This window comes from Hemitrygon akajei, chromosome 23, assembly GCF_048418815.1.
Source record: "Hemitrygon akajei chromosome 23, sHemAka1.3, whole genome shotgun sequence".
NCBI classification, from domain to species: Eukaryota; Metazoa; Chordata; class Chondrichthyes; order Myliobatiformes; family Dasyatidae; genus Hemitrygon; species Hemitrygon akajei.
Window position 1 is genome coordinate 8,026,681 of NC_133146.1, and position 24,918 is coordinate 8,051,598.

At 41.1% G+C, this 24,918-nt stretch overlaps 1 protein-coding gene across 7 annotated transcripts in view; it reads right to left on the reverse strand.

Annotated features, from left to right (window-relative positions):
• slf2 (SMC5-SMC6 complex localization factor 2) overlaps window positions 1-24,256 on the reverse strand; it is an 84,794-nt gene extending 60,538 nt beyond the window's left edge. For 5 of the 7 annotated variants that reach the window (XM_073026898.1, XM_073026899.1, XM_073026904.1 and 2 more), the window contains exon 1: window positions 24,021-24,256. In XM_073026898.1, the coding sequence (XP_072882999.1) occupies window positions 24,021-24,055 (35 nt within the window). In that variant the 5' untranslated portion in view covers window positions 24,056-24,256. Of the gene's footprint in view, window positions 1-22,548; window positions 22,594-23,948; window positions 23,996-24,020 lie in introns of those variants that run through there. The other 2 variants (XM_073026900.1, XM_073026901.1) reach the window with 2 other exon arrangements.
• Between the last annotated feature and the right edge of the window lie 662 nt (window positions 24,257-24,918).

Sequence of the window (24,918 nt, forward strand, 5' to 3'; positions counted from 1 at the left end):
TTGGAGTTACAAAGGAATATTCTTCAGGTAAGAGCATCTCTAACATAATCCAGCACTAAGCATTAAAGAATAGAAGATTGTGTTTTGTCAAGTGAGTCTAGTTCAGTGATTGGGTAAGTGAAGTTGAGGGGTAATAACTGTTCCTAAACCTAGTGGTGCGAGTCCTGAGGTTCCTGAACCTTCTTCCTGATGACAGTAGCGAGAAAAGAGCATGGCCTGGATGGTGGGGTCCTTTATGATGGATTCTGCTTTCTTGTGACAGCACTCCACATGGATGTGCTCAACGTTGGGGAGGCTTTACCTGTAAATGGACTGGGCCAGATCCACTAACTTTTGTATTTCCCATATAAGGACTTTGGTGTTTGCATACCAGGCTATGATGTAACCAATCATCGCACGCTCCACCACACACCTATAGAAGTTTGTCTAAGTTTTAGATAACATGCTGTGCTTTCTTCACAACGGCACCTACGTGGTGGACCCAGGACAGAGCCTCTGAAATTATAACACTGATGAATTTAAAGTTGCTGACCCTCTCTACCTCTGATTCCCCCCAGATGAGGATTGGCTCGTGGACTTCCGGTTTCTTCCTCTTGAAGTCAGTAATCATCTCCTTGGTTTTGTTGACATTGAGTAGGTTGTTGTTATTGCAGCACCACTCATCCAGATTTTCAGCCTCCTTTCTTTATGCTGATTCATTACACTTTCCATTCAGCCAACAACAGTTGTGTTGTCAGCAAACTTAAATATGCATTGGAGATATGCTAAGCCTCACAGTCGTAAGTACAAAGCAAATAGAGCCAGGGCCTATGCATACAACAGCATCTCTTTCACCTCTGATGGTTGAAGAAGTTTGGTATAAGCCCCCCAAATACTAAAAACTTTCTATAGGGGCACTACTGAGAGCATCCTGACAGGCTGCATCACTGCCTGGTATGGGAACTGTACCTCCCTCAATCGCAGGACTCTGCAGAGAGTGGTGCAGACATCCCAGCACATCTGTAGATGTGAACTTCCCATGATTCAGGACATTTACAAAGGAAGGTGTGTAAAAAGGGCCCAAAGGATCATTGGGGACTCGATTCACCCCAACTACAAATTGTTCCAGCTGTTACCATCCAGGAAATGGTACTGCAGCATAAAAGCCAGGACCAACAGGCTCCGGGACAGCTTCTTCCACCCGGCTATCAGACTGATTAATTCATGCTGACACAACAGTATTTCTATGTTATATTGACCATCCTGTTGTACATAATATTTAGTATAAATTAATATAAATAGCACATTTAGATGAAGATGTAACGTAAAGATTTTTATTACTTACATCCTTCATATACATGAGTAAAGTCAATTCAATGCAATTGTGCTGCACCTACGCTGAGGGAGATTGTGGAAATGTTATTGCCAATCCAAACTGACAAGTTTCTGCAAGTAAGGAAATCCGAGGTATTGAGGACAAGGTCTTGAAGCTTATTCATTAGTTTTATTGAAGACTACTGAAAGATCGAGGCGAATGCAGATGGCAAGAGTTCAGCACCGACTCTTTTCCTTTTGATCACTACCAAAGAAAGAATCTGTGATCAGACTATCGCTGTGTCCCTCACTCTGCCTCGTGTGGTGTCCCTCTCTTTTGATGAATGTCATAGGATGACTCTGCGTTTATGGATTATGGACTTTTTCCAGACTTGCGGTTTTTAATATTCTGTATCTTTAAATCCCCCCTTCCTTTTCTGTTTTGTTGTGCAAGTGGACGGTGTTTGTGTGTTGATGTTCTGCTGCATTGATAGTTTTTATTTAATGCAGGGGAGGGCTTGTTTTTGGGGTTGATATTCCTGTTCCGTTTTTGTGTGTGGGAGGGTGTGTTTGATGTCTCTCTCCAAATGGTTTCATGTTCTTTCCTTGATTTGTGGCTATCTGGAGAAGACACATTTCAGAGTTGTACATGGATAAATGCTTTGATTATAATAAATGAACCTATCCTGATGAAGGGTTTCAGCCCGAAACGTCATCACTACCTCCTCCCATAGATGCTGTCTGGCCTGCTGAGTTCTGCCAGCATTTTGTGTTTTTATTTATTTCCAGCATCTGGAGATTCACTTGTGTTCTCTGTATCTTTTAGTTTTGAGGATATGATCGTATTGAATGCAGAGCTGTAGTCAATGAAGAGCATCCTGATGTATGCATCTTTGCAGTCCAGATGTTCCAGAATTGAGTGAAGAGCTTCTCAGAAAGGACTTAAAATGTTTCATCTCCAACCTCCTTTTAGGAACAGTTCATCCCCTCCACCATCCTATTTCTGAACGGCCAAAGATCCAATGAAGATTACCTTGCTTTTTTTTTTCTATTTGCACTACTTATTTAATTTTTAATATACATTTCTTATTGTGTTTTATAGTTTTTTATGTTTACACTGTACTGCTGCCACAAAAAAACTAATTTCACAACATACAGTACGTCAGTGATGTTAACCCTGATTCTGAACCTGTATGTTTTTGGAATGTGGGAGGAAACTCACGCAGCCAGATGAAACCCATGCACTTAAGTGTACAAACTCCTTACCGACAGTGGCAGAATCAAACTCCTATTTTACAGCTGGTGCTGTAAGGCGTAGCACTAACCACTACGCTACCCTGCCAAGAGTACATCATTCTCATCCTCTGATCTGGTTTTGGCTGCTTTAAGATGTCACAGGCCGCTTTTGGCTTTAGGTAAAGAATCAGAATGTCAATTATGTGCAGGGGCTGAAGGTTATGCAGTGACATGGATGGGGAAGGATCAATAGTAAACAATGGATACATGAGTCATGTGCAGATTAACAATCAATAACCAGTGGTTTGCTACAGGGATTACTAGTGAAGCCTCAATCTATATTCATGATGCACAAAAGGATAATTGAGTACAACCAAATTTGCTGATGATGCAAAGATAGGTGAGTTAACAGCTTGCAAAGATGGCACACAGACTGCAAAGGGATATAGGGCAACCAAAAAGTTGGCAGACATAATGCAGCAAATTGTGAGGTTATTTGTTTGGAAAGAACAAATGTAAAATAGATAATGCAACAGCAGCATGGTAGTGTAGAAATTAACACAACGCTAGTCCAGCACTAGCGATCTATGTTCAATTCCACCAGTATGTACGTCTTCCTCATAACTGTGAGTGTTTCTTCCAGCTGCTCCAGTTCCCTCCTACATCCCAAAGGCATATGGGTTAATTGGTCACGTGGCTGTAATGGCAGCACAGGGTGTAAGGTTCTGTATCTCTAAATAAAACAATATAAATAACACATTTCTGGAGATTCACAGTGGGCCAGGCAGCATCTGTGGAAGAAACAGAAATTGGAACTGTTGACTAGCTCACCTGTCCAGCATCCATCTGCAGTCTAATGTGCTTCCAAATGAAAAAGAAATTTACAATGCTATACAAAGGGACCTAAGGGACCTGGTGCACAAGGGATCACAGAGGTACAGGAAGTGATTAGGAAGGCTTATGAAAGTTGCCCTAACAGAAGGGGTATTAAGTACAAGAGGAGGAAATTCTAATGGAATTTTGTGGGATGGTGGAGACTACATCTGGGAATTCAGAGTAGTCTTCCAATTTTAAGGAAAGACATTTGTGCCCTGTATGCAACGCAGAGAAGGTTCACCAGGTTTATTCTTGGGATGAAATTGTTGACTGCTGAAGAGAGGTTACACCTGTATCACTGGATTTGAGTAACATAAAGAAGTGACATTTTTGAACCATAGAAGACTCAGGATTAACAGGGAGATGCTGATGGAATGATTCTCCTAATATCAAAAACAAAGGGTCACAGTTGCAGAATCACCCACTTAAGATGGATATGCAGAATAATTTCATCTCCAAAGGTCACATCTCTTTGAAATTCTCTATCCCAGAGAAGCACGGAAGTAATATGCTCAAGTTGGAGATTAACAGATATTTGAACTCTAAGTGGGCCAGAGATGTGAGAAGGGAGCAAACAGTGGTCAGAGCTCACCATGAGATCAGCCATGATGTTAGTGGCAGCATAGGCTTGAGGAGCCAACTGCTCTACTCCTGTTTCTCATCTCACAGTCCCAAGGAGAGTTCAAAACCTGCTATATATTCTGGTTTGCTACCCGATGCTGGCTGAACCACAGGTTACTTCAAATTTCTGGTGTTTTTTTTTTAAATCATCCAAAGTTAGAAGAGTCAGGCAGAAAGATCTATCCAAATGCCAAGATACATCTGAATGCCCCAGTAGCAGATAAAAGGGCATCAGGGAATATTACAACAGAATAAATCTCGCTATCAAATGAGAACACAAAGCACAAAAGCCATAAAAGAAATCCTTCAAACCCAGCATCTATACTTTCCTGCACAATTTAGCCCCCACATACGGCTTTGTTTAATAACCCAGTTTTTTTTGGGAGGGATAGTTGAAAAAATAAACAGCAAATTGAATTTACAGTAATATTTTTTCTATGCAAAATATTTTATACACACTCATTACATATATATATATATATGTGTGTGTGTGTGTGTGTGTGTGTATATATACACACACAATACAACCCTGAGATTCATTTTCTTGTGGGCATTCACAGTAGATACAAGAAACAGAATAAATAAAATCAATGAAAGATCACATCCAACAGGATGGACAAACACCCAATGCGCAAAAGGCAACAGACTGTGCAAATACAAAAAGAAAAATATAACAATAATAAATAAATAACTTTCAAAAGCATGATGCAGTGTTTCAAAGCGAGTCCACAGGTTGTGGGAACTGTTCAGTGATGGGATGAGGGAAGTTGAATGAAGCCATTTCTTTGGGTTCCAGAGCCTGACCATTGAGGGGTAATAACTGTTCCTGAACTCCATGGTCCAGAGGCTTCCGTATCTCCTTTCTGATTTGATTTATTTAGTTATGGTATTCAGAGATGCAGTGCAGATGGGCCCTCATAACCCTTCGAGGCATGCCACCAGCAACTCAACAATTTAACCTTAGCCTAATCACAGGACATTTTGCAGTAGCCTATTAATCGGTATCAATGGCAGCGGTGAAAAGAGAACATGACCTGGGTGGTGGGGGGCCTAGATGATGAATGCTACTTTCCTGCGACAACACTCCATGTAGATGTGCTCAGTGGCGGGTAGGGCTTTATCCATGATGGAGTGGGTCATATCCACTACCTTCTGTAAAATGTTCCATTCAAGCACATTAGTGTTTCCATACCAAGCTGTGATACCAGTCAATATATACCGTACTGCACATTATGTCAAAGTTTTTGAAAACATGACAAATCTTCACAAACTTCTGAGTAGTGGTGTTGCCATGCTTTCATCGTAATGGCACTTACATGCAGAACCCAGGACAGATCCTCTAACATAATAACAATAATCTACCTCTGATCCTCCGCCGAGAACTGGCTCATGCATCTCTGGCTTCCTCCACCTGAAGTCAATCATCATCTCCTTGCTCTTGCTGACGTTGAGTGAGAGGTGGTTGTTGTGGCACCGCTCAGCCAGATTCTCAATCTCCTATATGCTGATTCATCACCATATTGATTGGTCAAGTCATCAGCAAACTTAAATATAACATTGGATCTATGCTTAGCCTCACAGTCAGAAGTGTAAACTGAGTAGACCAGGGGGCTAAGCACACAGCCTTGTGGTGCACCTGTACTGAGGAAGATTGTGGAGGTGATTATGTGCCAATCCGAACTGACTGGGGTCTACAAGTAAGGAAATTGAGGATCCAATTGCATAAGGAGGTATTGTGGACAATGTCTTGAAGCTTATTGATTAGCTTTGAGGGGTTGATAGTATTGAATGTTGACCTATAGTTGATAATACAGCACCGTGATATATGCATCTTCGCTGTCCAGTTATTCCAGGGCTGAGTGAACAGCCAATAAAATAACATCTGCTTTTGACCTGTTGTGACAACCAGCAAATTGGAGCAGTTCCAAGTCACTTCTCAGGCAGCAGTTGATATTTTCATTACCAACTTCTCAAAGTTAACTCAACTTCATCCCAATAGATGCAAGTGCTACTGGACGAAAATCATTTAAGCAGGTTACCACGTCCTTCTTAGGCACCGGTATAATTGAACCCGCACCTCAGAATGCCAAACTGAGAGGTTAAAGATATCTACTGGTGGGCATTCCAGCCAGCAGATCAGCGTGGATCAGCAAGGTCTTTAGTACTCAGCCTTAACTGGGCTGGATGCTCTCATTTCAGCCTCAGAAACTGAAATCACAGAGTCAGAATCAGAATCAGGTTTATTATCACCAGCATCTGTCATGAAATTTGTTATGCAATACATAATATAGAAAAAAAGATAAATCAATTACATTATATGTATATTGAATAGATTAAAATTTCATGCAAAAACAGAAATAATATATATTTAAAAAGTGAGGCAGTGTTCACGAGTTCAATGTCCATTTAGGAATCGGATGGCAGAGTGGAAGAAGCTGTTCCTGAATCGCTGAGTGTGTGCCTTCAGGCTTCTGTACCTCCTCCCTAATGGTAACAGTGAGAAAAGGGCATGCCCTGGGTGCTGGAGATCCTTAATAATAGATGCTGCCTTTCTGAGACACTGCTCTTTGAAAATGTCTTGGGCACTTTGTAGGCTAGTACCCAAGATGGAGCTGACTAAATTTACAACCCTCGCAGCTTCTTTCAATCCTGTGCAATAGCCCCCATCCCCCATACCAGACAGTGATGCAGCCTGTCAGAACACTTTCCACGGTACTTTCTGGTATCACAGCCTGATATGGAAACACCAATGCGCTTGAATTAAAATTTCTACAGAAGGTAGTGGATATGGCCCAGGCCATCATGGATAAAGCTCTACCCTCCATTGAAAGTTTGAGTGTTTTTGTTGACACCAAATTTCTCCAAACTCCTAATGAAGTATAGTCACTGGGGACTGTGGGAGCTCGTGGTGACTCTACGTTTTGACGGTTAAAGCAAGCATAAGAGGCATTGAGCTCATCTGGAAGTGAAACTTTGATGTCACTTATGTCACTTGGTTTCACTTTGTAGGAAGTTAATAGCATTCAAGCCCTGCCATATCTGTCGAGTATCCTTCAGTACTTAAAGTTTGGTTCGGAATTGCCACTTCACACGCAAGATGGCTTTCTGGAAATTGTACCCAGACCTCTGGTAATTTACGTGGTCGTCAGACCTGGATGCCACGGATCTGGCCCTCAGCAGATTGAGTCTTCCCCAACCAGAAGCCCTGGATGAACCAATGATTTTGTGAAGACACAGTTGTCTATGACTGTTTTTATAAAGTCTGTGACAACCATGGTGTATTTGTTCAGATCCTCTGATGAGCCCTTGAACTCAACCCAGTCCACCAACTTGAAGCAATCCTGCAGCCGCTCTTCAGCCTCCTACAACCACCTTATTTTATTGCTCTCATCTCTTTTGCCCTTGCTCTTTATCCTCTGCCTGTAAGCAGGTAACGGGAGGACAGATTTCCCAAAATACAGTCAAAGCATGGAACGGTAGGTATTCCGAGTACAGCAGTGGTGGAATATATTGGGACCGTGGTGCTGCAGGTGATGAGTTCCTAACATTCACCACAGAATATCTATAAATCCCCCATTACTCCTGTATTGTACACAACTCCTGTGTAGAAGGTATGAAAACATCCAGGTCAGTAACAAAGATATCATACTCCTGTCATAAATATCACTAGCTGCAAAGATGGCATATGAACTCTGAACTGCACATCCATATAGATGAAAAGCTAGTCTTTTAGTGTCCCAACAACAACACACACAAAATGCTGGTGGAACACAGCAGGCCAGGCAGCATCTATAGGGAGAAGCGCTGTCGACATTTCGGCCCAAAACGTCAACAGCGCTTCTCCCTATAGATGCTGCCTAGCCTGCTGTGTTCCACCAGCATTTTGTGTGTGTTGTTGTTTGAATTTCCAGCATCTGCAGATCTCCTCGTGTTTGCTCTTTTTGTGTCCCATCATTTAATACACTAAAATATCTTCATATTGCAATCATTTCCTCTCACAATGTCCTTCTGGGAGTATATTGTTACACCAGCATAGCATCTGTAAGCAAAAGAGGAACAATGGCAGAAAACAACCACATAACCCCTATCAGCAGAGATCATCAACAGCAAACAGACACAAAAAATAAATAACCATTCACAGTCAATTTCCAAATCTTCCATCATCTTAGAATAACTGGCCAGCTATTCTGACAATAGTCATCATTTTTAAGATATATCTTGCAAGTGTAATCCAGAACTGAAACAATACCAAGCAATTACCTAAAAAATGGTCTATTGAGAAAATACCACTCGTAATATTGCAGCTATCATGCCATTTTGCAAGTGCATCACCAACCTGCCCCTCTCCATAATTTAACTGTTGCACAGGTAACCAAACGAACATGAATTAGCCATGATGAACATAACTGTTGCATCATTCACAGTCCTACAACTGAACACAAATCAGGCATGACCAACTATTGCATCATTCACACAGGGAAATCTGGAGGGAAAGGAAGCCATCTGGGTTCAGAGTACACTCAAGGGATAAGTGAGGAGCATAGTATATTGATCTTTTAATTATTTTAGCAGTTACTATCCTGGGTGTTCCGTCGTTCAACTGGATTTACAATCAGCAAGATTTAATACGTTATCAGATCAAATTTCTACTGCAAAAGTGGTTAATGTATGATAAAATAATGATTAAAATGCGAGTGGTTAAATATAGTTCTTAGGAGCAGGAAGAAAAAGGTTTACCTGAAACAATTTGTCAGGCTTTGTTTGTGTGCAGCTTTACACTGATTCTAATGCATTTCTTTGTTCTACTGTGAATGCCTGCAAGAAAATTAATCTCAGGGGACATTGACATACTTCCATAATAAATTTACTTTGAACATTAATTAATGGAAAAGACTCGAAGGGCTCCTGGATTTAATTACCTGTGCTGTGAAACAGGAAATAGAAATAACAGTTCACATAAAACAATTTGCATACAATTGGCATTCGAATCTAAATAGGAAGGTGGAAAGTAAGAAAGCAGTCAGTCACCAGGGTTTCCGATCCTGACCTCTATCCAGTGACTAAAAATTGGATGTGTGTGGCTGCTTCTGACAAAACCAGATTCTTACTGAGACTTCATTATGGCTAAATAACAGCCATCATTCATATTTAAGCTTTGAATGACTAGATATAGAGCAAAGTAATGGGCACAAATCAGGAAATCGGTCAGCAGCAGGGAGAAAGTATACCATTTTACATAAAAGTTCAAAGTTAATTTTAATATCAAAGTACATCTATGTCACCAAATACTACCCAGAAAATCATTTTCTTGCAGGCATTCATAGTAGATCAAAGTAGTATATGAAAAACTACAAAGACTGACAAATTGTGCAAATACAAAAATAAACAAGTAATAATAGATAGATAAATAAATAAAACCGAGAAAATGAGTTGAAAGTGAGCTCAAAGGTTGTGTTCAATGATCAGTTCAGCATTGCAGTGAGTGAAGATGTCCACCCTGGTTCAGGAGCCTGATTTTTAAAGGGTAATTACTGTTTCTGACCCTGGTGTTCTATAAAGCTCCTGTACCTCCTTCCTGATAGTAGCAGAAAGAAGAGATCATGTGTATCATAGACATATAAAAGACACTCAAGTAATGCTTTGCATTTTTACCAACAGAACAAGGTCACATTTAATGTGCCGAGTTGTTTCTCAAATAATGCCCTTCTTTTAAAAACAGTATTAACTAAAAATCAATCAGACCATTCACCATATGGCCTGCAATTAATTAAGCTTTGCTTATCCAGACGGATTTGCTGTCCTGTCTGTAGATACAATTAAGATTCCTCTGTCTGACATTTGGTTGCTTACTTTCATTTAGCAATTTCCAAATCAGAATAAATTAGTCTAACATAAAAGTAAATTTCAAATATAAACTTTTAAAACTAACTTCTTTAATGTCACAGAAAGAGAATGCAAGGTCTAACTTTATCATCTTCAGCTCCAAATTACACCTCACCCTATCAGACATATTTTCACTGTTTAGACCACAAGATATAGGAGCAAATTAGGCCATTTGGCCCATCGCATCTGCTCCTCCATTTTATCACGGCTGATCCAATTTCCCTCTCAGCCCCAATCTCCTGCCTTCTTTCTGTATCCCTTCAAGGCCTGACTAATCAAAAATTTATCAACCTCTGCCTTAAACATACATTAAGCCTTGGCCAAGGTGACTGCGAATATTGATAGCTCTGGTTGAGGTGTTTGATACCGCAGTGTTCGCCGAGCCGGGCAGTTAGCTTGCAGTCGTTTCATCACCAGTCGAGGTGACATCCTCAGTGTACAATTGTCGGTGTTTCTGTCTGGGAGTGCTCAGGTGTATATAGATGGTCCTGACTGGCTAACCCTTCAGTTGATCTTTGAATTCTATTGGCTGGCATTTCTTTTGCTCCGAGGGGTCCATTGATAGCATCTATTTCCATATATTGGTTTACAGAAGAGAACCACGCTTCTAAAAGTTTTCGGGCCTGCCTCGTGTTTGCCTGCCCCTGACCTCTGTGGAGCACGTCTTTGTGTACCAAGATCAGTGACAGTGGATCATGTCTCCATACTGTGGGCTTATGGTCCTGTAAATGAGTTGATAGTTTACATCCTGCCTGGCCAACGTGGTTTTTGCTGCAGTTTCCAGAGGTGATTCTGCACACCACACTGCTTTTGTGGGTGGCCTTGGTTCCTGAGACAAGCTTCCTTAGAGTCACTGTTGGTTTATGAGCGACTGTGATGCTGTGAGATTCGAACTGTTCAACTGTCATTTCTGAGATATTCTTGATGTCACACGTTTAGATATGCATTGAGTAAGGTCTGAACAACTTTCTCTCCTTAGGAAAGATCTTCTGATGAAATTCCGCATGTAACCGTTGTTCAGGAGCACTTTCAAAGTGCTTCTCTTTCCCAGCCCAAAGTTTGGTGGTGTTGCAGTGTGTGTGTGTTCTCTTAAATAAAGAGGTGCAGCTTCTGTTGTGACAGGCTGGGAAGCTGGGTGGATGCTGTGGTTGAATACTTCCACATGTGCACCCTTCCTAAATGAGCACACACTGCAGTTTAATCGAATGAAGATCCTTCAACAGCAAAACTTCTATTGTTTTACAAATGAAGCATCTGTTCAGATGTGACTGCAGATTCAAGGAGCTGACTTTGGAATTCATTAACACATTAACCTTTTGAAGAGTGTGGAAAAAATAATGTTCATTTCATTTAGTCAATAAATATGACAATGCATGTGCAATTTATCCTTCAGGAAGCTGTCAACAATTGGACACAGTCCAACTGTCTATTGAAAGAATTAACATTTAGTTCTGTGCAATTTAGGTTCCTTGTTGCCATGGCACTTATCACCAAAAATTGCAAAGCTTTGTTACAAATACTATAATCAACAATTAAAGTAATGAGACATTTAAAATATGCCAACAGACACATCCAAATGACCAACTTATTACAAAATACCTCAACAATCTTGATTTCATCAACAAACAGATGCCAAAATTTGTTGCATTAACGAAATGCTGTTTGTACCCATAATTTTTCCAGAGTACAAGCTTTATACTAGAACATTGTCTGGCTACAGGTTTGAGTCAATGAGTTTGCAGCCACATGGTCACGTTGTTCAGGGAAGTTGCCAGCTGAGAGGGGAAGAAAAAAATAGGCACAAAGTGTGATTACAGGAACAGAAAGTGCTTACAAAGACAGTCCTACTTTAGCTAAAATGGAGGGAAAAATCTAATACCAGTTAAAATACCAACTTTAGAGTTGCAGAAAACTCAAAAAAAAAAGGAAAAAGCCATATACTGTATATTAATATCTACTCAGTTTATGGATTAAGTGACAGTACTAGTAGATACAAATTGGGGAAATGTACATGGAATTAGACTGGTTGTCTGACTTCACTTCTTCTGCACAAAGGTAAGCGTCACAGCTACCAAGGTCTCAACAAGTACTGCAACATTGTAGAATATGGATACGACTTGGCACCAACATCAGCCCACAGCTCAGGAAAAAGCAGCATAGTAATACTAAGCAACACACACACACAAAACGTTGCAGGCCAGGCAGCATCCGTGAAATAGAATAAACAGTTGACATTTCAGGCAGCAACCTTCATCAGCCTCGACCCAAAACATCAACTGCCATTTCCCTCCATAGCTGCAGCTTGAGCTGGGTCTTCCCACATTTTGCGTTGCTCCAGATTTCCAGCATCTGCAGATTCTTGTGCCTTCATCATCTCCTTTATGTTTCAAAGGCTTATTTTGTTATCAAAATATGTACTCTTGAGATTCATCTTCTCCAGACAACCATGAAACATAGAAAAACCATGGAAGTCCTTGAAAGAAAAGACATCAACACTTCCTCCTGCATGGAAAAGAAACAAAACTCTCAAACCCCACCAGCCTCTTCCTCACACAGATTGCCCACACGGATATGGCAGCTAAAACATCAAACCCTCAAGCCCTCACACACAGCGAAAAACAGCAACAAGTTGCCAACACTGAAAAATATAAACGACTTGCAGCATGAACAGCTAACTGTTTGTTTTAGTTAGAACTTCCCCTTGACGATAGGATAGATAGACTGCCTACAAAATAGATGTCTCCAGCTGCAACCTGTTTCCCAGCATTACATTTTATTTCATACTAAAATCATGCTTCTTAAATATTCCACCCATCTCAGACCTTTTCTGTGCCTTAAAACTCACTTTATCTGATTCATTCCTGTTCTGATAGGTCATAAACCTTAAATATTAATTGCTTCTTTCACCATGCATAACCCCTGACCTGCTAATTATTTCTTGCATTTATTAATTTCAATTTGGCTTCCTTTATTTTCAGCTATGATGATGGCACGGTAGCCAAGCGGTTGGCACATTGCTTTATAGTGCCAGCTTCTTTATGAGTTTGCACATTCTCCCCGTGACTGCGTGCTTCCTCAGGGGACTCGTTCTTTCTGCACTCTAACATGTACAGTATGGTTAGGTTTGGCATTCTATGTTAGTGCTGGAAGCACAGCAACACTTGCAGGCTGCTCTGCACCATTCTCGCTGATTTAATTTGATGTAAAGCAAGGCATTTCACTGCACGTTTTGATACTTTAGACTTACTTGTCAAACTCACATCAATGTTTATCTTTATTTCAGTCCTACACCATTCACCATCTCATCACTATGCTCCTGATCAAACTGAGGACTGCAACCTTAATGGAATTAAATGAACATGGAAAGTTGTATAAACGCAAGTGTGGGATTTAGCAGCACAGCAAGGGTTAAAGCAGTGTGCAGGTGCTCATAATAAAGCCCTTGGAAGAACTAATTCCCGAGAACTTATGAAATACCATGGATGTTTGGTCTGCCAGGTCAGCTTACAAGATAAAAATGCAAATGAAGGATTGAACAGCATGAAGTTTCTATTGATCACTAATGCCAGCAAAGTGCACACTGTGATTGCTGAATTCTATTATTTTGTATGCTAATAGAGAAGTGTGTAAAAATTTCAATAGGTCAATACCTATATAAACCTGACAATTCAGAGTGGGATTCTTCAGAGCAGTTCAGTGACAGGGCTTTGTGCACAGTAACTAGCATTCACCTCCGTTAATATTTATCAGAGTCCAACAGATTGGAGATGACACAAGCCTTCATAATTGTGACCCTATAATGCATTTCTGTCCTTTAGTTTGAAATTGTGGCTTCCAATCAGTCAAACCAACTTTAAGAACCCCATCCAAGAAAGCATCGAATTTTCATCGTATTCTTTCTAGATGTCCTCGACTGACAACGTGCACAAACTGTCTTTTTCACATTGGCTGTTTGGCAGTCTTTCTCATGTATATTTTTCTCATAAATTCTATTGTCTTTTATACATTTTCCTCTGAATGCCTGCAAGAAAATGAATCTTGAGTATATAGTAAAATATAATCTAGTAATAAATTTACTTTGAACTATCCATAAGTGGCATTGAGCAACCAGCCAGTTGGTTGCTACAGGGCCTCCAAAACACACCTCTGTCACCCAAATCACACAAAAACTGAATAGCTGTTTCTAAGCTGTGTAACTCCATGCCTCCACGTTGGATGAATATCACTACTCCTTCATTAAAAATCTGGAAATTCCTACCTAATAAGCCACTGTGACTATGATCTCTATCTCTAGACAGACATTGAAGCTGGTGATATAAAGGTCTTCATTCATGATGACAAGAAGACATTCTCCTGGAGACCCTCTTCCCCCCCCCCCCCACTGTGGAGTCCCCCCAAGCTCAAATTACATCATATTTTTTATATCTTAAGATCAAAGGTAACAGTAGGTGATTCAACACAGTTTCAACAGTTGCAATAACATTTACTCTAATACTTTGTGTTGACAATGCTTCTTTTCAATTACATTATCTACAGTGGAAGACACTTTTGAATATTCAAACACTTTTGCTGGGACACAGCAATTCACAAAGATAGCCTCAAAAGCTTCTGGAGCACAGATCACAAACATCCAAAATTAATGTTGTCAGAGCTGATTCAGATTACACAAATAAGTGTTTGATCAACTGTACCTACAATCATGTTTGGTGTGCTAACTGACAATATCAATCTGGTCTGCCAGTTTCCTTGTGCTAAGTTACCTGCACCACTGTGACCGAGTTCATGTTGCCTGGTTTGATACAGGCCCCACTGTCTTAAACAAATAGTTGATCCAGTTAAGAACATCTATTTCGAAGTCACTTCACTTGGCAAAGTCTCTGCTCTGCACACAATGCTGTTTGAAAAGTTACCCTCTTAACTTCAATCTGATTACTGCTTGCATTTTACATTAAGAATTGCAGACTTGTTCACTTGAATTTATACTATGTTCATATAATTTCATAGCTCCATAAATAATCATTAACACTGGCACTTCACAATACAGGCTGCAGTAATTCAAGGCAACAGCTCACCACCTTATGAAGGGAGATTAGGAACAGCCAAGAAATATTTTTAAAAACCACCTTCATAGGTTTCAATATCAACGTGAAAAAGATGCCAGTCCTGCAGAAGTCTATCACTGATCTTTAATATTCTTAATTCTTCCCCCCACCAATTGAGCAGAAAATACAAAAGCCTGAAAGTAGGTTCCAGGAAAGCTTCCATCCTGCTCTTATTAATATTGAATGGTCCTTTAGGACGATATGATGCACTCTTTGACCTCACAACCTACCAAATTAAGATCTTGCACCTACATTACACTGTCTTTGTAACACTATTCTGGATTGTTCTCCCCCCCCCCCCCCACCGTACTACCTGATGAATTGATCTGTATCAACAGTATGCAAGAAAAACTTATCACTGTATGAGACAATAATATACCAGTAACCAATAGTCCAGGCCTCTGAACCCACCCCAGAGATCTTGCCCTTCAAGTTCTCAGTGGACAGAGGGTGGATAACTTCACTCACCTCGGCTCCTGACTGATGCCACAACCTGCAGTCTCACTTTCAAGGACTCTACAACTTACGTTCTCAGCATTGTTTGTTTATTTGCACAGTTTGTCTTCTTTTTCACACTGGTCATTTGTCAGTACTTTGATAACAAATTTACTTTTAACTTCAAAACATATTCCTCAAGCCATCTTTATGGAAAAGTAACTATGCTTTTAAGGTTATCCCACTCTTCCTCATCAGTAGCGAGAATCATCAGATTCATCTTCACCCATCCATGATATTTATTCAGAATGCTGTACATGCAGGGCCCTTAGCATTCATCCAACAATCTCCTTGACCCTCTACCATCCGTCAGGAGGGACCAGGGATTAAGACAAGAACTGTTAAGATGGGAAACAGCTTTTTCCCCCAAGCATAAGATGACTTGCAATCCCTTGCCACTATTAAGGTCTCATCACAGATGAAGCAACAGTAGTGTTATTATGTTTACTTTTTAAACTTGTGTCATAAATGCACCTTATTATTCATTAATGCATTTCTGGTTGTATTACTGTATGTGTTATGTGTGTGAGTTACATGTACTGTGTTGTGCAGGAACAAGCAATATAAATGTGTACGGTTGAAGGACAATAAACTGAACTTGAACTAGAGCTTGATACTACTCAGATTCATTTTCTTACAGGCATTCACAGTAGAAATAGAATAGAATCAATGAAAAAACTACACACAAAAACTGTGATAGCCAATGTGCAGAAGACAAATAAATCAACAAGCAAACAAATACGAGTTGCAGAATCCTTGAAAGCAAGTTCATAGATTATGGAAACGGTTCACTGTTGAAGAAACTGAAGTTATCAGTGCTGGTTTAAGAGCCTGATGGTTGAAGGGTAATAACTATTCCTGAATCCTAAAGCTAGCATTGAAGTGAATTCTTAAAAAAATACAGCGCTTTGTAAAAGTAATCAACCCCATCCCTTCATCCTACATAAATGAGTATAACAGGGATTTTGTTCAATTTAATTGAGATTTTTTATTTAGGGATCACATGCTCCTCCCCCCCCCCCCATAGAGCCCAAACAACAGGGAAAATTGCAAAGAATGAAAAAGTAAATATTCGAAGACTGTAATGTCAGCAGTTTAAAAGTATTATCTCCCTTTACTCAGTACTTAATTGAACTACCTCTTACAGCTATTATAGCCAGTAGTCTTTTTAGATGTCTCTATTAGCTGAGCACAATGTGATGGAGCAAAGTGTGCCCAGTTCTCAAGTTGTGCTGGCTTAGTTGGGGGGGGGGGGGGGGGGGAAGAGGTGATGGAGGACAGCAATCTTGAACTCTTGCCAGAGTTGTTCAGTCAGGCTAAGCTCAGGAATCTGACTAATCCACTCCATTGTTGCTCTGGCAGTGTGCTTTGAGACACTGTCTTGCTGAAAGACGAACTTCCTCCCCAGCTTATGCTTTCTGGCAGAGGCTAGCAGGTTTTTGTCCAGGATCTCTCTATATTTAGCAGCATTCACCTTCCCATCTATCCTGACCCTACTGCTGGATTACCTACCTGGCTGATGTGCAGTATTAGATCACATCAATACTGTACTGTGAACAGCTTAGTGTTGAGGCCAAGTCTCATCCGATTACAAGACCTTCTTTCACATCTTTATAGTATCTTTAAGGTGATGCTTCGCAAAGTCTTTACAGGCAAGGATATACTTTTTTTAGCCAGGGCTTCTTCCTTGCCACTCTTCCATAAACACCCTTTTTGTGCAAAGCCTTAAAGACTGTGAAGTCGTGAACTTCATTTCCAATTGCAGCCACTGACTTCTGCAGCTCACTCAGGGTGACTGCTGGCATCACAGGGGCCTCTCCTTACAAGTGCCATTCTTCTCCTGCAACTAAGTTTAGAGGGGTAGCCTGATCTAGGCAGTGTGGCTGTGGTTTCATATCTTTTCCACTTTTTCCCGATGCATTGCACTGACTACCGAAGTATGTTCAGTGTCTTTGAGATGGTCTTGTACCCTTCCCAGGACTTGGGTTTCCCTATTACCATTTCCCTCACTTGTCCAGTGTGCACTTTTGTCTTCATTTTGGTTTGGTCTGTTGAAAATCTACCATACTGTAGGACCTTACAGAGAGAGGGGGTATTTATCCCCCTCTCCTTCTTCCTTCAATATATTTTAATTTAGAAAATGAGTCAGTAAAGTGTGAAAATAGTCGTGGGGACTGAATACTTTATCAAGGCACCGGAGCAGCAATGAATGAATCAGTATCCCAAAGCTATCAAGAAAATATCAAAAGTCCCTGACTTGCTCAACAAAGCAGCAAGTCCCTAACGTCAACTGCATTAAATAAAGGCACTACTGACTGTACATGGCCTCAGGGATACATGAAATTGCACGGACTCCAAAGTACAATGTCACCAACCACTATACAAGCTAAACCAAAGCATTACTGGGGAAATCAAAATGGTATCACTCGAATCATTTTGAAAGAACATTTAGAAAACGGGTAAGTTAGGCACGGCTACAAATCCCAGTCAGAGAACACCCTTGTGCCTGGCACCTGCATACACGCATAGTTAATGAAAGTAAACTAGAAGGTACTGAAAGTCAGTTTAAGGTATTAATTTTATAACTGATTGCCAAATGAGCATTGCACAGAAAAAAAACACTTAACAGCTATGTAATTAAATCCTAAATTGCTACAGCTTCAATGGCAGCACATGGGACAGTATCAGAAGGACATATGTTCGACTTTCACTCCAGAGATTAGATTTAGGCAAGCACATCACTGTACTAATGCGGGAATGCTTCACACATACATAAAATATTCCCATCTTCAGGAAGACTATGATGTGATTTCTCTGAGAAAGGCAAGGAATATTCAATGACATTATTCTGAAGTGAGATCTGCCATGTCCAAACATGGGGTGTGGTCCATCTGGTCCAAGTGACTAATCTACCTTCAGACTTTTCACTTCCCACGCACCTTCTCCTCTGTAAAATACACAAGGGCAGGCAGTCAAGATTAGGACAGTATAGGCACAGGGATGATTTCACTTGCAAAACAAGGGAACTGGGACTGCTAGAGATCAGAGTTACACAGAAATCCAATAGGGAATCACAAGTTAAAATTAAAAATAGATTAAAAATGCAGGAGTAAAATCCAGAAAGAGAAAAATGATGAGTGGAGAAAGGCATTGGAGTAGAAACAGTATAAAATAGATTCCCTCTGTCTTATCTGCTGAATATTAACAGTGTTTCTTCTTTTTAAGTTCAGCAGGACAAGAGGATACTCTAACATAGGCTTTTCAGACCAAATATTTCTATACCATAAAACAGTAACACCAAATTACAGCCGGTCATCAGCAAGGGAAATTTAAGGTTACTACTTAAGAATTAAGATTCTAGAAGAAATATTTGCACAAAACATGTGACTTGAACAGCAACTTCGCATTAACGAACTATGGACTCTGGTGAAGCAGAGTTTGCATGTCATTTTAAAGGGAAATTTGGTGGCAGCAATAGAAAGGATTACTGGTACTATGTAACAGCAGGAAAATGGATTGGTAGCAAACATTAAATATTGTGCTGGAACCTCCCTACAAATACAGCAAATGGCAAAAACAAAGCATCAATAAATTACATGCAACCTCTAAAAATGTGAATTTCATACCAAAAGCAACCCCCATCCCCCCAAATGTAAATTAAATGATTGTAGATTTGAATTAACAGCACAGACTCTCAAACCATGTCATAGTCATGAAAAGGTGCAAGCCGATTTACCTAATGCAAAAATCAAAACAGGCATTAGGGGGATTCTTGAAATACCTGCATCATTTCAGTTTTCTAAAATGCCAGCAATGGCAACTAAACATTTAAAGAAAAGTTAAGGAAGTAAAAGAACTCGACAAAAACTGCTATGGAAATATTTCAGTAAGAATAGGCTACATCAATTAGTATGACTAGGCCATTCAAAGTAAATTATCAAAGTCAGTATGCATCACCTTATATTACCCTGTAATTTATTTCTTGCAGGCATTCAAAGAAGAACTAAGAAATACAATCCAATCAATGAAAAACTACACACAAAAGCTGATGGACAACTAATGTGCAGAAGACACTTTGCGCAAACACTGGATAAATAAGCAAATAAAAACTTAGAATATAAGCTGAAAAGTCCTTGGAGGTAAGTCCGTAGGTTGTAAAATCAGTTCAATATTGAGTGAAGTTATCCACGCTGGTTCAGGAGGCTGATATTTGCCAGGTAATAACTGTTCCTGAACCTAGCAGTGTGGGACTCAAGGCTCCTGTACCCCTTTCCTGATTCAGCCCCTTAAAACTGCTGCACAATTTAATGAAATCACAACCAACCCTAAAAAGTAGTATCAATTTCCACATCTATTAGAACACCGCACCACAGTCTGCAAGGAGTTTTTAACATTCTCCCCATAACCACGTGGGTTTCCTCCAGGTGCGTCAGTTTCCACAGAACAATCCAATGATGGACCAGTTGGTGGGTTCATTGGTCTTCATAAATTGTCCTGTGATTGGGCCAGGGTTAAATCGGGGATTACTGGGTAGTGGCTAGAACAGCTGGAAAGGACTATTCTGCACTGGCTCATTATAATAAAATAGGAAATAACAGGATGGCTCTCTAGAGTTATTTCATTCAGACCTTGGTTGATCTTTTCGCTGAGCTCTGCTTAATGAGAGCTACACATCCATCATTTCTCTCAATATCCAAAAGATCTGATCTGAGATCAACTCAATTACAAAGCCTCCACAGCCAGTTAATTTAGAAAATTCTCAAAATTTACTGAGTGAAGAAATTTCTCACTGCAGTATTGAATGCAAAAATTGCTGATGATTGGTTATTGACCTAAAATCTGTTTTGTTTGACAAGGATGCTGCCTCACCACTGAGTATTTCCAGCATGTTCCATTGCTCCTTGCAACCGTGACCTTTGGCTCCAACCCTTTGAAATGCTTTGTGCAGTGGCAGGATGAAAAGGAAAATGAACTCTCTATAAAAGAAGGTATTGTGGGGCAGCCTGGTCATTGACTTCTCAAAATAGAGTTTTCTTCTAGGGCCTGACAGGCTAGACACAGGGAATCATAAACTAAGAGATTCTGTGGATGCTGGAAATCTTTAGCAACACACACAAAATAGTGCAGGAACTCAGCAAGCCAGGCAGCATCCATGAAGGGGAATAAACAGTCCACATTTCAGGCAGGCTGCAAAGGGGGCAGAAAACGGGACTTGAAAGGAAGGGAGCAGATGATAGACCAAAATATCCACTGTTTATTCGCACCATAGATGCTACTTGGCTTCCTCCAACATTTTGTAGATGCAGGGAGGATGTTTCCCCTCACCATTCATTCAAGCCAAATATCAAGAATTCTGAATACCTGACCAAGGTAGAGATCAACCATGTTTTTAGTGAATGCAGAAGTGTCAAAGGCTCAGAACTCCAAATGCATTCACAAAGAAGGCATGCTAGTGCCTCTACTACTTCAGAAGTTTGAGGAGATTTGGTATGCCAACAAAGACTCCTACAACACACACAAAATGCTGGTGGAACACAGCAGCATTTTGTGTGTGTTGTTTGAATTTCCAGCCTCTGCAGATTTCCTCGTGTTTGCATTTTTAAAAAGACTCTTACAAATGTTTACATTTCCTGCTGTCACGGGAAAGCAGGCAGCATAATCAAGGACCCGCCTCACACGGTCTTCATGTCTCTGCTCCCTTCAATTAGGCAAATACAAAAGCTTGAGAACACATACCACTAGTCAAAGACAGGTTCTTATCCTGCTGTTGTATCCTACCACCAGCTCTACTTCATTAGGAATTTGAGAGTTGGTATGTCACTGAAAACTTTTGAAAATTTCTAGAACTGCCCAGTGAAGAGCATTCTGAGCGGTTGCATAGTAAGCAGGAGTGTAAGAGGTTGCAAAGAATTGCGGATTTAGCCATCACATGGGCACAAGCCTCCCCACCAATGATGACATCTTAAACAGGCTTTGCTGCAAAATGGTGGCATCCATAATTAAGGACCCTAACCATCTAGAATTCTTTTTATTTCTACTATTTCCACAGTTAACAATACAGGAAAAGCTTCTACCATCACAATGTTCAACTATCCAGGAACCTTTTCTGCACTATTTATTTAGAGTCACTTTATGTCTTTACACTGCACTGTTGCTCCTGCAAAGCAACAAATTTCAGATCAAAGTCAATGATAATAAATGTTATCTGGATTCCGAACTGGACAACTCCCAGTTCCAATGTTCGAAAAACAAGGTACAGGGGCACCATGATACAGAGATGGCAGCTGACTTGCTGAGATAATTAACATGCTGGCTTTTCTGCTCTGCTTCATTTTACTTTTTATATAGACTCTGCACTAAACTACACCTTCTAATACATGATAATTAGCTTGTACCCATTTTGCACAGGGAAAGGAAAAGTACAAGTTTGGAAAACTGAGAAACTACTAATTGCTTCTGGAAATTCACATCTACTTAACTCTGACATGATAAACATAATGCTTCAAAACACTTACTGCATCTTGTTATAGCTAATAAACCCCTCATAAAATGTAAAAGTAATCAGATTATGAAATACACAATCATTCAGTCTTCACAGGAAAAAGGTGTCTAATAATGTGCACACACGTTGTTGCCTTTAAAACAACAGGAAGTGTTTAGGCAAAAATCAAACCAAATCCACTCACGACACAGGATTAAAGGCACACATACTCATGCTTCCTGTTCACAAAGGCAGAACTCTAAAGCATAACAGCTTTGGTAATATCCTTTGCAGACACTTATTGTGTCTCTTCCTTGCTAAGTAATTTGATAAGACATACACAAAACAAAAATAAAACTGAATAAAGCTTTACCAAAAAACTCTGCAAGGTTTTGAGAGATTACTGTTGGTCAAATACAATGCCATTAAGTACATTAACAATAATTTAAGCAAACTATACAATTTTAAATAAAATGAGGCAACCAGAAACCCACAACACCAAATTACAATTAAGAACACTCTATGCAAAGGTTGCTTATTGCTAGAGAGACAAAATTAAACCTCAATTCCTTCAATGGTGCTAACAGTTGTCATTCTGAAGCGTTGCTGCAAATGCCCGAGTCAGAAATGTTAGACATCAGCTCAGCCCCTAGGGCTCAGTGTCAGCCAATCACAACAAGTGTTGTGGCAACAGCGTATTTACATATTCTCTATCGCAGTTTGCATCGAGAGTAGAGGCCAACCGTAACAAAACCGACTCCGAAGGAAACAGATGACAATGACTGGGAGCGTCCGGTGAGCTGCTGGTGATAGCAACAGGTTTTGGTTGCAGGGAAGTCAATAAGGATCACGGGCAGCAATAAAGAGAAATGTGAGAAGATCAGAGAAGATGAAAGAGCAGTTAAAACAAGGGAGAAAAACAAGAGATGATAAAACATGCTCCAAGGAGAGATGCTAAAAACAGATAAAGTTGGAGTGGGAGCAGTGAACTAGGTGGTAGGATGGACCACTGATTCGTTGAGAGATGAAGTGGGACTGGTATTGAGGAGGGTGGGCCGGAAGGCCCTTTATTTTCTATCTCAAACGGCTCACAGGGGGCCAAGGGCTCCGGGAAGTTAGGGGTTAGGTGGGTCACATCCCTGATCACAAAGGAGATGGGAGATCAGGGTTAAACGCACTCCTGGCTGTCAAGGAGATGGACAGGTACTCAACCAGTTATCAATAAGGTGGGGCGGGCGGTGAGGGTATAAGCAGCCATTAAGGGTTGGGGGGGGGGGTGAACACAACAGCTGTCAAAGGATATTGTCAGGGAGATCAGGGCCGCAACATGAAGAGATGGGTAGGGCGAGGCAAAATGACCGTCATCAAGCGACACGTTGTTATCAAGGGTTAGGGACACGTCAGGTCATCAAGGACATGTGGGGAAAGGGGTGCAGCCACTCCCGGCTGTCGAGGAGATGGGGGAGCGGGGGAATGGATGGACAAAACCAGTTGTAGAATTGAGAATGGGGGCAACACGACTGGTGGTGGCGGGGGGGGGGGGGGGTGTCATGCACCTGACTGGCAAAACAAAACTGGGAGAGGGAAAGACACAGAACTGACTGTCAAAACAAAAATTGGGGACTCACACAAACAGATTTGGGGGGGGTGAGAGGTTAAATACTGGTCGTCAAGGAGACGGGGAGTGTGACACGCATTTGGTCATGGGGGGGTTCAGGGGTTAAGTACTGGTCGTCAAGGTGAGGGTGAGAATGAGGGGGATACGCCGGCCTGGTCGCCAAGGAGACCGGAGTGGGGATTCAAGCATGTGGGACGGAGGCGGCGGTGCCCCGGGTTCCCGGAGGAGGAAGTATGGAGCAGTAACCGGGCAGGGGTGCAGTTGGCGTGCCAGGAGGAGGGAGGGAAGGCCGGAGTCAGGCGGGGAGCGGTGGGACGCACTCTGCTCTGGATAACACCCCCACCTTCCTCGCGGCGACCCAATCCAGGCCAGCATGCAAACTACGGCCGCCCACAGGGCCTCCGCCCGTCCTCACCCTCTGCCGGGAGCCAGGGACTTGCGCCGCTTCATGGCTTCCGTGTCCTGCAAAGGCCGGACGCCGCCATCTCTCCTCCGAAAACCACAGGCCACTGCGGTGTATTTTAATTCCTCTTTTTCTTCCTCCTTTCTTCAGCTGACGACTTTAACCTTCATTTCCCGCCTTGCATTAACGCAGCGACCTCGCCTCCAACCAGCTGACCCGGCCTCTGCTCGGTTCCCTACCCTCCTCCACTAGCTGTCGCGGGGTGTTGTAGGAATTGTAGTCCTCCGTTCGGAGAAGCTGTCGGCGGTGGCCACGCCGCCTCGCAGTCGGACTACAAGTCCGCCAATGCAGCGGATAACTCGGAGTTCACTGTAATGCTTCTCAGCGGACCTCTTTTAGAAGTACAAAAAACATGCAATCGTCTACTCCAAAGAGATCTTTTTATTTTAATTTGTATTTATGAGATGTTGTTTGTGTAGTAAGTTTAGGATTATTTCATTAAATAATTGGGGGTTTCTATAAAATCACTTTCCTCCGAATGTCAAGAATTAAGGTCATTTAATGTCCTATCCCGTAAAACGAAGGAGAGCGAAATATTTGTTACTCCGAATACATGTTCCACAAAAATCGCAAAAGATAAAGAACACAATAATAAAACAACACAATTAAGATAGCTTTATATACTTAGATTGATTGTATGTCCATAAAATAACGCTAGGCACAGAAGTGTCCGTACATAGGTGATTCACGGGAATTGATACAGTAGTAGTGTTGTTGGGGTTGTGGAGTCTGCATTCTAGGCTTGTCTTACATCGACCCTCGGAACCGCAGATGGCCTTTTCATTCCAGGTTCGTGGTACTCCAAAATACTCCGCATGGTCTGAATTAACTGATGAAACTAATACCAGAC